This window comes from Musa acuminata, chromosome BXJ1-11 (assembly GCF_036884655.1).
Source record: "Musa acuminata AAA Group cultivar baxijiao chromosome BXJ1-11, Cavendish_Baxijiao_AAA, whole genome shotgun sequence".
In the NCBI taxonomy this organism is placed as follows: domain Eukaryota; kingdom Viridiplantae; phylum Streptophyta; class Magnoliopsida; order Zingiberales; family Musaceae; genus Musa; species Musa acuminata.
Window position 1 is genome coordinate 27,911,775 of NC_088337.1, and position 14,719 is coordinate 27,926,493.

The following is a 14,719-nucleotide window of genomic DNA, read 5'->3' on the forward strand; positions in this document are numbered from 1 at the left end:
CTATTTTCGCTATTATTTGAAAGATTGGGTTGTGCTAGAAATTGATTTCAATTTAAATTTAATACTCGAAAGATGTGCCTCAAAACAAATAATGAAGAATAAGTTTTCTTCCTTTTTATTTTTCATCTCAGCTGTTATCTTACGTGGCCAATTATTTTTCAAGTTTTTTCAAAAAAAATATTACGAAACCGATTAAAAAATGTTCTTTAGAAAATAAAATTTCACAAAGAAATAGAAACACTATCAATAACATGTTTCCAGAACAACAATTGTTCCCCTGCAATGTCATTTGGAGGAGAAAAAAGTGCTACTCTAAATAACATTTCCAAAGTTCAATTTTAGCTACAATATTGTCAAGAACTTTCATCCATACAACAATTGGAGAGTAGGTGTTATCATACATTTAGCTAACACAAACAAGATTCAATATCTACCATTTTAAAGGTATAAGTTGCCAGTAAAATGGGTGGAAAATAAGAAAACAGAAAGGAAATTTGCAGAATAGACCTTTTGAAGTCAAGAGGGTTTGGGTTACAGGCAATTAATTGACACCACCAAATTAAAATTTATTCGAACACATTAGCAAAACCGAGTTAAAAGCATCTGTGCTGACATCCAGCAACTCATTAGATTGCTACTAAAAGTCAAAGATGAGGGACTTCCATTTTGGGTTCAGGCATCATCAAGAGCAAGAACACCCGGCAGAGACTTGCCCTCCAGTAGCTCCAAGCTTGCACCACCTCCGGTTGAAATGTGGCTCATCTTGTCGGCAAGTCCGACCTTCTCAACCGCTGCCACGGAATCTCCTCCTCCGATGATGGTTGTGACCCCTGTCCCACTCAAATCAGCCAACTTCTTTGCAATTGCCTGCGTTAATGAGACAGAATCATATACTCCGAAACAAATAACATGAAGTTTAAGCATCAGCCTGCACTTGTTTTTCTGCAATAATTTACCTCAGTTCCCACTGCAAATTTTTCGAACTCGAAGACACCCATGGGTCCATTCCAGATGATGGTCTTGGTGCTCTCCAAAGCTCCGCTAAATGTCTTAATGGAATCTGGACCGATGTCGAGGCCCATCCAGCCATCAGGGATTCTGGAAGCTGGTACAATCTGCAGAAAGCACTTTGCTAAATCAAAATGCCCAATAATTATATGTAAATCTCTCTGGATTATGTATATTATTTATATTCATGGTTATCCCAAGTTAATCCTAAAAACAAGAAAAATAGAAGCAGACATTATATGTTGTATATATAATTTGACAATTGAAGTTACACAAGTCACCTAGAATATCCAATAATTAAATGAACAAACCTTGCTATCTGCATCTGCAGCAAACTTGTCAGCTATGACCACATCAGTAGGCAACAAGAGAGACACCCCTTTGGACTTTGCTTTCTCGAGAAGTGATGTAGCAAGGCCAAGCTTGTCTTCCTCGACCAGTGAAGAACCAACAGAGTACCCCTGTGCTTTGTAGAATGTGAATATCATTCCTCCACCAAGGATGAGAATATCTACCTTCTCCAGCAATGACTCTATCACCCCAATCTTGCTTGAAACCTTAGAGCCACCAACAATGGCAGCAAAAGGTTTTTTGGGATTGGTTACAGCTCCAACAAGATAATCGAGCTCCTGAGACACAAAATAATAGTAATTGTAAGTCTTAGCATTAGTGTAAATTTGATACAGAACAAAGACATTCTAGAAGTAGATAGAAAGAATATTTTCTTTCGTTGAGTGAAGTAGTGTTAGTATTCACTAGAAACAACAACAGCATAAACAAGTTTAAGGTACACACAACAATTGGATGAAAAAGTTCAAGTCATATGTATCAACTAAATGAATAATTTTAAACCAAAAGGTTCCCAATACCATTTGTAAGAAAGGAAAAAAAGTGACTGATATGTTCCATAAATAATGTTCGCATTTTAATTTCACATTGCAGGTTTCTTGACACAGTGAGATGAATACCTTCTGCATGAGAAAGCCGGCAACAGATGACTTTAAAAATTTGGTAACACCCTCTGTGGAAGCATGAGCTCTATGTGCAGTGCCAAAGGCATCATTGACATAAAGGTCAGCCAATGATGCTAGCTTCTTTGCAAACTCCGGATCGTTTTTCTCTTCCTCCTTATAGAACCTTACATTCTCAAGAAGCACAACGCCTCCATTTGGTAGTGCAGCAATCGACTTCTCAACTTCCTCTCCAATAGAGTCATTTGCCATCTCAACCTAAGCAAGTAAGTTGAGGAATTAGATCTGAAGAGAGACCAGAGTTTAGATAGCACAAATGTTTAGTGGAAGAAACAGTATATACATTAACGCCAAGAAGCTCAGATAGCCTAGGGACGACAGGTTTCAAGCTGTACTTTGGGGTAACACCTTTGGGGCGACCCTGCAAATTTAGAGCACACAATCAGTTCACTGTTAATTGCCACAATCACTAAGCAAATGGATAAAAGTTGAGATATTGACTTATGTATGTTGGGTAAGTATCATGAAACCTATGACAATAAATCACAAAAAGGTCGCAATATGCTTGCCAAGAAGTTTTGGACATAGCATTCTAGTGTATACTGCATGCTGAAGAGAAATCAAAAGTAATGCCAAGCTGAAGAACCATGAACTTTGAATCATTTTAATAATGAATCAATTATTTATATTTTATACTACTGACACCACAAGATCACAGAAAAACTTAGAAAAGGTGCCAAATTCGAGAAAAAATATTAAAAGACTAATGTAAACATTTTGAGCTTCTTTTCCACGAAGGAGAAAAATAGAAGAAACAGAATATTGAACATATGTTTCTTGCAGCATGAAATATGTTATCTCTGCCTTAGTCATGATCTACGGAAACAGTCAACGAAATAAACTAAAATTCATCAACTGCCATTCTATATTTCGCCTACTCCTACAGGTACCATTCTATAATGATAAAAAAATTTCCCCAAAAAATTCAAAGAAGTATGATAAGGAAGATAAATCTATTAGAATCATAGATACACCAGAAACAAAGGAGATCAATCAATATGCTGAAGCAACAAATAAAGAAGATATGGATCTAAGGGATCACCAAATGGCTAGCAAGGATGATCCTAGCGCCGCGCTCCATCAAGTACTTGATCGTCGGGACGGTGGCGCGGATCCGAGTGTCGTCGGTGACCTTCAGATTCTCGTCCAAGGGAACGTTGAGATCCACCCTCACGAAAACCCTCTTCCCCTTGACATCGGCTTCCTTCAGGTCACCAACACTCCTCTTCGTCGCCATTCTTCCACCAAATTAACCTCCGATCCACACACCAAGAGAAATCGCACGAGAGGCAGCAGATCGAGCTGGATCCGATCTGACACAAAGCTGAGAACAGTCACCGACGTAGTGGGAGATCGAAACGAGGGCTTTGAGACCGATGAGAGGCGGAGGCTCGAGCGAAGCGAGAAGAAGGAGTGGCTTTTATAGAGGCGGAAGGGGGCGTAGGTTAACTGGCTAACGCTATTGTGCGCCAAGTGTTTGCGACCGCGCAGCATCCCGTGAACCGCCCGTGGATTTGATCTTCTTACGGTGGGCCGCACAGTGAACGGCTCAGATTGGAGCGATGGAGCATCGGACGGTCCGCACGCCTTGGTTTCCATCGACCGCAGAAAAACCACTTGAAGACTCAAGCACGTGAATTCATACACGCACCTGCACAAGTTTAGAAGGATGATTTCATAATCTACCAAAAATAAAAATTGTAAGATCTATCAATATACTTATCAAGTTTAGAAGGATGATTTCAAGATGTATAAATAAGAGTACAGTAACATCATCAACTGCAAGAAATACCTTCTTTTTACAATCTGTGGAAGATGGAAAGAACATGTGTACCATTATACATGAGTAATAGTTCTACTGGTAAATTGTCGACATCATCAGACTCTATTTATATCTGAACCCTGAAGCAAAGACATTGTAATTATCATTCTGCTGAATCAAATCTATAATATGACCAAGAGAAAAAAAAAAAGAAGGATGGAGTTGCTAAATCATTTCCAATGAGATCTTACAACAGTTCCAGCAATTTACATTGTGCGGAAATCAACTACCTGCCCAAGAATGCATTTAGAGTTATTCTCGCTGAGTCCAGCCCGTTGGCTTCGATTATGTAAGTCCAAATATGATTTATCAATAATTAAAAGAAAAAAAAAAAAAGAAGACGTGAGAGAAAGAGAGAGAGAGCGTGTGCAGCTAGGGGTGGCGGCACACGGAGAGAGAAAAGAACAAATAGAAAGAGGAGAGATAAAATATAGGATTTTGAGTTTTTTTATTTTTTCCGAATTATATGTAAAGAATCTTTATAGTAAACTTTACTATTGTGCTGATGTATAATTTACTCTTGAGATATTTTTCTATTATATCTATTTTATATCTATATGATGATGATATGTTATTCTTATCTAAGATCTATGTTTTTGATATTATTATAATCCTCTGATTATTTTAGAGAAGATTTACTATAAACTTGTTATCATTACTATTGGTGGTAGTAGTTTAAGGTGGACTATGGTCACGTAATGTTTCCCGCATTGGATTTTTCACATTAAAATTTGATCTCACTATGTGATTGATTTATTGCTCTATTATTTATACTACTTTAGTTGATATTTGTATTTTAATATCAAGTTGGTATTTTGATGAGGAACCCATTTTGATAGGAAGGAAAAGAATTATTCTACTTTAATAGATTTTTCCCAACAAGTGGTATCAGTGCAACAGGTTATTGGTGCTAGTTTTTTTTCTTGTGTGATTGAAATGGAAGAATCAAATGATATGATTAAATTAAACTCATCAAATTATTTCATTTGGAGACGTATGATGGAAGATCTGCTTTATTGTAAAGATTTATATAAGCCGATCAAGGTTAAAGATAAATCTTCTACTATGGACGATAAGAAATGAGAGGTTCAACATAGAAAAGCTATTACTTATATTAGAAGATGGATGGACATAAATTTGCATGAGCATATTTCTGATGAAACCAGAGCTGATGTTGTTTGGCAATGATTAAAAAACCTATTTGCGAAAAAGATAGTGGGAAATAGAATTTCTCTCCTCAAAAGACTTGTAAATTTGAAGTATAAAGATGATGATAACATTATTGAACATATACGCCTATTTTAGAGTCTTGCAAACAAGTTGATTACTATAAAAATAAATATAGATGATGAGATACAAAGATTATTACTTCTCAGCTTTTTACCAGAAAGTTAGGAAACATATATGATGATAATTTGTAACTCCATGCCAGAGGAGACTCTAACTATAGATATGGTTAAATATAGTTTACTAAATGAAGATGCTAGAAGGAAAGAATATGATGAATCTTATTCTAGTGCATTTATTACTGAAAAACAAGAAAGATGTGGAAGAAGTCATAGTAGAAATCCACATGATTATAGAGGAAGATCCAAGTCTAGAAGAGATATCAAATATTTCCAATGTAACAAACCAGGTCACATAAAAAAAAGTGTAAGTTTTGGAAGCGAGAACAGAATAAAAGGAAGAAAAATAATAAAGAGACCAATACAATTGCTGTTGAATGTGATATCATTATTATTTGTGATGACGGTTGTGTCAGTCTTGTAGCTCAAGATAGTAACTAGGCAATTGACCCTGATGCTTCATTTCATGTTACTTCTCATGGTGATTTCTTCAGATCTTACACTGTTGGTGATTTTGGTAATATCAGAATGGGAAATAGTGATACATTAAAGATTATGGGTATTGGAGATATTTACTTCGAGACCAGTATTATGAGCAAATTAATACTCAAAGATGTTAGACATGTTCCAGATAGAGTCTTAACTTGATATCTACAGGCAAACTTGATGATGAGGGATTTACACACTATTTTGGTGAAAGCAAATGGAAACTCACTAAAGGTTCTCTAATTGTGGCAAGAGTAAAGAAGCTTAACTCTTTCTATATTATGAAAGCTAAGTTACACAAAGGAGAGATTAATACAATTCAGAAGGGTGAAAGTATAGATCTTTAGCACAAGAGGCTTGGTCATATCAGCGAGAAGAGACTTCAAACTCTTACTAGAAAGCAGTTCTTGCCAGAGTTGTAAGATACATCTCTTAAATCTTGTGATCATTACTTAGTTGAAAAAACACAAAGAATTGCATTTCATATATATCCATCATCTAAAAAATCAGATGTTATTGATTTAGTTCATACTGATGTCTTATAATATAAACTAGAACTCTTTGAGGTGCTCTTTATTTTGTTACTTTTATTAATAACCATTCTAGAAAAGTTTGAGTTTTTTGCTTTGAAATCTAAAGACCAAGTACTCGATGTTTTCAAAGAATTTCATGTCACTATTGAAAGAGAAACTAGCAGAAAGCTAAAGTGTGTTCGAGCATAGTGACGAGTACATGAGTCCTTTTGAGAATTATTGTATGTTTCATTGTATCAGGCTTGAGAAAACAGTTCCTAAAACTCCTCAGCAAAATGGTATGGTAGAAATGATGAAAAAAACCATTGAAGAAAGGATTAGGTATATGCTTTCCCATGCTAAGTTACCTAAGTCATTTTGGGGGAAGGCTACGAGAACTACAGTTGACTTGATAAATCTTTCTTCATTAGTTCCTCTGAAAGGTGATAATCCAAAGGGAGTATGGAAAGGAAAAGATATATCTTAAAATCACTTGAGAGTCTTTGGGTGTAAAGCATTTGTTCATATTCCTGAGAGGTCTAAGCTTGATAATAAGGCAAAATCATGTATCTTCTTGGGATATGGTCGAAGAGTTTGGGTACAGATTATGAGATCCAATGAACAAGAAGATTATTAGAAGTAGAGATGTTATGTTCCTTGAAGACCAATTGTTTGATGATGGTGATAATGTTGATAAGCTAAAAACCTCTGTTTATATTCCTTGGAGTTTGAGTCCTTCACTTGTAGTTCGTGATGATCATGGGGGAGATGAACAAGAAGATTGTAGTAAGAATGCAAGTGATGATATTCCTACAGTTAATGATGCTGAACCAACTGAATAAACACTTCCACTACTAGTTGAGATTCCATTGAGAAGATCTACTAGAGAGCGACAACCATCTACTAGATATCCTCCACATAACTATGTTATTCTTACTGACAGAGGAGAGCTAGAAACTTACCAAGAAGCTATTCTACATGAGCATAAGAATGAGTGGATTAAAGCCATGCAAGAAGAGATGAGATCCTTGCTTAAGAACCACACCTATGACTTGGTAAAGTTATATAAAGAGAAGAAAGCTCTCAAGAATAAATGAGTTTATAAATTGAAGACTGAAAATAATAGCTCACAACAAAGATATAAGACATAACTAATTGTGAAAGGATTCAGTCAGAAGAAAGGTATTGACTTTGAAGAAATATTTTCTCCTATGGTGAAAATGTCCTCTATCCAAGTTATTCTTGGTTTGACTGCCTGCTTGAATTTAGAAATTAAGCAACTTGATGTGAAAATAGTATTTCTTCATGGTGACTTAGAAAAAGAAATTTACATTGAGCAACCATAAGGTTTCAAAATCAAGGAAAAAGAAAATCTTATGTATAAACTTAGGAAAAGCTTATATGGGCTCAAATAGACACATAAACAGTGGTACAAGAAGTTTAATTCATTTATAATGAGCCAATGGTATAATAGAACTACATTTGATCATTGTGTGTTTATGAAGAAATTTTCAGATGATGATTTCATTATTCTCTTGCTATATGTTGATGATATGTTGATTGTTGGTCATGATGCTGGTAAAATTGAAAAGCTTAAAAGAGAGCTAAGTAAATCTTTTGCCATAAAAGACTTGGGATCGGTGAAACAAATACTTAGCATGAAGATTCTTTGTGATAGGAAGAAAAGGAAGATTCAGCTATCTCAAGAGACCTACATTGAAAAGGTTCTTGAAAGATTCAACATGAGTAAAGCCAAAGCAGTTTGTTCTCCACTTGCAAGTCATTTGAAGCTTAGTTCGAAACAATGTCCTACAAGTGAGAAGGAAAAAGAAGAAATGTCTAGAGTGCCTTACTCATCTGCAGTAGGCAGTTTGATGTATGCTATGGTTTATACTAGGCCAGATATAGCTTATACAGTTAGAGTTGTCAGTCGACTTATCTCTAATCCTGGTAAGGAACATTGGACAACAATGAAATGAATATTAAGATATCTAAGACTATGTTTATGTTTTTGTAGTGATGAACCTGTATTAGAAGGGTACACAAATACAGACATGACAGGTGATACTGATTCTATGAAGTCTACTTCGGGGTTCTTGATGACATTTACAGGGGGAGCAATCTCTTGACAATCTAAATTACAGAATTGTATAGCTCTATCAACCACAGAAGTAGAATACATAGCAATTACTAAAGCATGCAAGGAAACTTTATGGATGAAAAAGTTTCTACGGGAATTGAGCTTGAAACAATAAAGATATACTATTTACTATGATAGTCAAAGCGTCATTCACCTCTCCAAGAATTCAATATATCATTCTAGATTTAAGTATATTGATGTGAGATATCACTAGATTCATGATGTGCTTGAATTGAAAAAATTACAGTTGGAAAATGTACATACCAATGAGAATAGATTAGATATGTTGACAAAATATTTGCCTAAGAAGAAGCTTGAAGTATTTAGGCAAAGAGCGGGCTTAGTACAACCCATCATATGAGTTGGAGGGAGAGAATTGTTGGGTCCAACCCATATGTTAGCTTGGACTAATGATTTTGGCTGTAAATCCGAATTTGATTTATCAATAATTAAAAAATAATTAAAAAAAAAGAAAAAGGAGGAGACGTGAGGGTAGAGAAAGAGAGATAGTGTGCAAGGAGCGAAGCGATGCACAAAGAGAAAAAAAAGGATTTTGAGTTTTTTGCTCGACGATCAAGGTCAAACTTTATCAGTTTTGACCTAAATTATATGTGAAGAATCCTTGCAGCAAGCTCTACAATCTTAACGATGTTGATATGCAGTTTACCTTCTCTGAGGTACTTTCCTACTATACCCATTTTGTGATACCTGAAATTCTCCTTTGATGAGTTCCATCCTATCTGATGATAATATGATATTTTTGAGCCAAGATCTATGTTCTTAATGTTATTGTAATCCTCTGGTTATTCTAGAGAAAATTTACTGTAAACCTATTATCATTACTATTGGTGATAGTAGAAGTTTAAGGTGGACTATAGTCTCGTGATTTTTTCCGCATTAGGTTTTTCACGTTAAAATTTAATTTTACTGTGTGATTGATTTATTGTTCTACTATTTATATTCCTCTGATTAATATTTGTATTTTGATATTAAGTTGATATTTTGATGAGAAACTCATTTTGATACACAAAGAAAAAAAAAATATTCCACTTTAATATGTTTTTCCCAACGGTTAAGGCTCTGGATTTTCACATCGCCCATATCTATATCAGGAAATACTCTTCACCTAAATTTTTTTTATATTTTAATTTTTTTTAATAATCATCATTATTATCATCCCCAAGTAATCAGCAAACCAGGCAGCTAAAATTTCTAGTTTGGCAATATCGAGTTCTGGCTGCACGGTTTAGGTCATTCCAGGAGTCAAAGGAAAACCAGGTAATCTTCCTTTTTTTATCCACTTTGACAGTTTGAGTCACTAGGATATTGATTCTGCAAGACAATACTCTTCACCCAAAAAAATCTTTTCATATTTTAGAGCTTTTTTAACAATCATCATCCATTATCATCCACAAGTCATCAGTAAGCTAAGCAGCTAGAATTTCCAATTTGGCAGTATTGAGTCCTGGCTGATGGAATTGCAAGGTTTAGGTCATCCAAGGAGCCAAAGGAAAAGCAGGAAATCTTCCTTCTTTTATCCACTTTGGCAACTTGAGTCATTAGGATATTGATTCTATACTTTGGAAGAGTCATTAGAATATCTGTATCAGGCAACACCCTTCACTCAAAAAAAATCTTTTCATATTTCAAAGTTTTTTTAACAATCATCATCCATTGTCATCCCCAAGTAATCAGCAAGCCAGGTAGTTAGAATTTCTAACTTGGCAGTAGAGAGTCCTAGCTGATGGAATTATAGGGTTTAGGTCATCCAAGGAACCAAAGGAAAAGCAAGTAATCTTCCTTCTTTTATCCACTTTGGCAGCTTGAGTCATTAGGATGTTGATTCTGTACTTGGAAGAGTCATTAGGATATATGTATTAGGCAACACTCTTCACCCAAAAAAATCTTTTCATATTTGAGAACTCTTTTAACAATCATCATCCATTGTCATCCCTAAGTAATCAGCAAGCTACACAACTAGAATTTCTAGTTTGGCAGTATTGAGTCCTGGCTGATGGAATTGCAGGGTTTAGGTCATCCAAGGAGCCAAAGGAAATGTAGGTAATCTTCCTTCTTTTATCCACTTAGAAAACTTGAGTCATTATGATATTAATTCTGCACTTTGAAAAAGTCATTAGGATACCAGCATCAGGTAACACTCTTCACCTAAAAAAATCTTTTCATATTTCAAAGCTTTTTAACAATCATCATCCATTGTCATCCCCAAGTAATCAGCAAGCCAGGCAACTAAAATTTCCAATTTGGCAGTATTGAGTCCTGGCTGATGGAATTGTATGGTTTAGGTCATCCAAGAAGCCAAAGGAAAAGCAGGTAATCTTCCTTCTTTTATCCAATTTGGCAGCTTGAATTATTATGATATTGATTTTGTACTTTGGAAGAATCATTAATATATTTGTATCAAGCAATACTCTTCACCCAAAAAAATCTTTTCATATTTCGATGCTTTTTTAATAATCATCATACATTGTCATCCCCAAGTAATCAGCAAGCCAGACAGTTCGAATTTTCAGTTTGGCAGTATTGAGTTCTGAGTGATGGAATTGCAAGGTTTATATCATTTCAAAACAAGTAATCTACCTTCTTTTCTCCACTTCTCCACTTTGACAGCTTGAGTTATTAAGACATTGATTCTGCAGTTTAGAAAAGCACATTTTGAAACTCTGCATGGATCCACCAGGTCAGATTTGGCAAGATCTTCAAAGTTCAAACTCATTTGCAATTGCAGTGTAGTAAATGTACCATTTATTGGCAAGAAGCTTTTCCAGAACAACTGAATCATGAAACCCATAATTTTTGGGCTATTGAAGAAGCTGGTTGAACAAGTGCCTGAAAATTCATCAGACAGTTTTGAGTTCCAGCAACAGTTCTTTTTCTAGTAATACTGTATATTTCATTGCATGTTAAGAAAATAAGTGTGACCATTGCAATTGTTCAGGCAACTAGAATGCCTAACTGTTGTTAAGAAGGCTGATATTTAGTTGTTCTAGTAACATATAGTAATTCCAGAGCTATTTTCTAGCACTACTAGAAACAACTATAAAGGCATTATCAGCTCCCAATAATATGTACAAATAAGGTCGCAAGCAGCTGATTAGTACATGGATTATAGCATATGTTTCGTATCAGTCTAGAATTTTACATTTCATACTATTCATGTAAAGAATACTAAAAGCTTCTTACTGGTGAACGGTGAAGCAGATCATGGCCAAATACATTCCTGGTCAGAGAGACTATAATTATCACACACAAATCATGTATTTATTTGCCTTATTTAAGTCACAATGGATGTTCATAAATTGAGACTTGTTATCAATCATAATTAAACATACATGAATCGTAACTTGCATCTCACATAGATCAAAACATAGCAAAATAACGTTCATATTTTCTGTGCACAGTGAATCTAGCTGTTCTTCAAACCATTTCAATTTGCAGTTTTACCTTTTCGATTGTTTTTATTGTCTTTCGAAGTCTGTGCATAGGTTTTCAGCTACTGATCATCTGTCATGGTAAATTGGCACTTGAAATAATTATCCTCCAAGTCATGGAATTGCATCTCTCTTTCTCACACATCGAGTTTCTTTCCACAGTGCTGCCTTTTTAATCCCTTGAAGGCACAGAAAACATAAAGATCATTCGAACCATAAGTTTGATATCACCATAGAATGATAGTTAACACTATACAAAAAACAGCCAGTGACATCTACATAATTGGTTCTCATATTAATCTAAAACTTAATAAAGAGAATCAAATGGATCTTGAGCTTTCCTGTATGCATTTTACAACTGACGCAAGATTTCGAACAAGCTTGAAGCCTCTTTCTTTATGTAAATTAGGAAGAATAGACTGCATCTTGCTAAAGACATTATGGTCCAATAATTGTAAAGACATCTTGCTAAAGAATAGCCTGCATCTGTTATAACCGAGCAACTGACCCACCAATATCAGTTAACAATGGTGGCAGCATTACTGTTTTTTACTTGTATTCCCATCCATAAAACAAGGAATAGATTCAGGAAATCAACTGAGATCACCAGATTTTGATTGTTGGCTGGTCATCCCAGAAAACACATTCAATTTGCAGAAAACCTGAAGTTACAGAACTTTCCAAAGATCGCTAAATATGCTAAATATGTTCATTAATTTCATTTTAAACATAAAAGCAGACCAGGATGGTAGTTGAGACACATTTTCAGAGTCAACACTGCCCTTTGCTCTATGCCAATGTAAAAGACAGTATGACATCCTGGACAATTTTGCATACCATCATTTACCTAATCCATATTTAATACTGTATTCCAGATTTCTGCTAGATAATGCAATATGTGCAGCATACTCTAAATCTCACCAATTGAATGAAGATTCGAAGTTTTCAATTAAGATCAATATCAAATCCATAGAAATCATTTTCTTAACTAGCCACATTTGGATTGCATAGATATGATTCATGCAGCAAATAGAATATCACCCTACATCAAGAAATCGATTAAGGGCAGCCAGTTTGCATGAAGATCCTCCCAATGCGGGGTAGATAACTACAAATCTATGGAATACCAACTGAAATCCGGAAGATAGACAAGAAGACAACTCCAAACCTCCCGCCTTCTTTGAAATTTTCTCCGAGAAGATATATTTTGGGGTAAAATCCAACCCTTTTCGGACCCCAAGCTTTCCTCAACTAAAACGGTCAGATATTGTGAGTTAAAGATGAGAAAAAGGAAGTCTTTGATGAACGGAAGAAGCTGGAGAGGAGAATCGAAGAGGAGGCAAGAGCAATGTTGCCGAACTTTGAAGGTGTGGGAGTTGGAGAGAGAGACAGAGCGAGGCGGGGTTTTTCTTGATGAGTTAATCTCGTCCGTCCGTTCATCCGTTCGAATTCAACGGCACTGATTCACTGAACCTGTTTATTTTTCTTTAATCTTTTATTAAGACAATTTCTATTCCTTTTTAAGACAACATATTTACCCATAAGTTATTTTTTTTTGTTTATATATATATATATATATATATATATATATGGGGTTAATTTTAAGATTATCTACATCCACACAAAAACCATCAACAACCACTAATTATGGTTAATTTTAGCTAGTTTGAATTATAAATATATGAAATAAAAAGTATAACTATCAAATAATATATATTTTAAAAATAGGGTCAATTAATAATCAACTGATAGAATTTAACTACATAAGTATAAGTTTTTAGATTTTATAGTGATGTATAGATCTCTGAAAAATATATATGTAGACAGATAAATATAAAAAATTATTCTGCCTCTTTCTTTTTATTTATTTTCTCTCTTGAAACTGCATATTAAATTATGTTTTAAATCTACTATGAGAGAAGATTACAATCCATTGTATCCAAACCACAATGGATTTCCATTTAATCTATTTCCAAACTATTGAAAAAAGATCCAATGTTGAATTTAAATAAATATATATATATATATATATATATATATATATATATATATATATATATCTGTTTTGGGCCCCAACTTAGCTTTGGGAAAGGTTACCCTCATGAATGATGACAGGAAAAGCATTCTAATATTAGCTCCATGAGATGACAAGAAGACAAAGCTTTTCAGTGGGCAAAACCACCCATACTTCATGGACTAATAACATACTCCTCTTCAGCTGATGGTCACAGTTGTGGCTGTAGCTGAGAGGGGTTTTGGTTCACTCAACCAGCAAATGGCTCATGACAGAACAAATAATTATGTTGTTCTCAGTAGCTGATATGGTTGGATTAAAACCATAATAGTGTTAATACATGAGCTTTGGATGATCCAAACACTCACTATTGTTCTCCTTTCTTTCTTTAATCTTTCCACCACCACTCTCCTCTTTATGTTTGATCTGATAGCATTGGATTGAAACAGTGATTGACACTTCATTTCATGTTCCACTTAACATGTGAGTTTTGGATGATCCAAATATCTTTCAAATCAAAATCATTCAGAAATGGACTTTAAACAGTTATACTCAATATAGTTCTCAGTAGCTGAATTAAAGGTTTTAATCTTTATGTTTGGTCTGATAGATATAATTGGATTAAGGCCATGATGGGCACTTCGATTCTTGTTCATCAATGAGGTCTGGGTGGAATTGTTGTTTTCAGTAGCTGAATGAAAGACCCTACATTTTCTTTTTATCTTTACACCCACATCCTCCTCTTAATGCTGTCTGATATCATTGGATTAAGACAGTGATGAACACTTCATTTCCTGTTCATGTATGAGCTATGGAAGATCCAAATACCCTCCAAATCAGATTCATTTTCCTCAATACTGTTCTCAGAAGCTGAATAAAAGGTACTACTTTCCTTTCCAATTTTTACAGCC

General features: G+C 34.8%; 1 protein-coding gene and 1 long non-coding RNA gene across 2 annotated transcripts; both read right to left on the bottom strand.

Moving 5' to 3' along the window:
• Window positions 1–484: 484 nt before the first annotated feature.
• On the bottom strand, window positions 485–3,438 carry LOC135597489 (phosphoglycerate kinase, cytosolic). The gene is made up of 6 exons (XM_065090472.1): window positions 3,082–3,438; window positions 2,323–2,400; window positions 1,977–2,237; window positions 1,320–1,637; window positions 957–1,115; window positions 485–867 (listed from the first exon to the last, which is right to left on the bottom strand). The coding sequence occupies exons 1-6, from the start codon at window positions 3,274–3,276 to the stop codon at window positions 673–675; spliced, it is 1,206 nt and encodes a 401-aa protein (XP_064946544.1). The 5' UTR covers window positions 3,277–3,438; the 3' UTR covers window positions 485–672.
• Window positions 3,439–10,823: 7,385 nt separating this feature from the next.
• LOC108951718 (uncharacterized) lies at window positions 10,824–13,148 on the bottom strand. The gene is made up of 3 exons (XR_001976251.2): window positions 12,841–13,148; window positions 11,808–11,973; window positions 10,824–11,192 (listed from the first exon to the last, which is right to left on the bottom strand). It is a non-coding gene; the product is annotated as an uncharacterized LOC108951718 (long non-coding RNA).
• Between the last annotated feature and the right edge of the window lie 1,571 nt (window positions 13,149–14,719).

Excerpts from the sequence above, each read along its gene's own strand:
- LOC135597489 (XM_065090472.1), bottom strand. The coding sequence starts at position 3,276 with ATGGCGACGAAGAGGAGTGTTGGTGACCTGAAGGAAGCCGATGTCAAG. Across the intron at positions 2,238-2,322 it reads CTGAGCTTCTTGGCGTTAAT|GTTGAGATGGCAAATGACTC; the intron begins GTATATACTGTT and ends TTACTTGCTTAG. Across the intron at positions 1,116-1,319 it reads CTGCAGATGCAGATAGCAAG|ATTGTACCAGCTTCCAGAAT; the intron begins GTTTGTTCATTT and ends TGCTTTCTGCAG.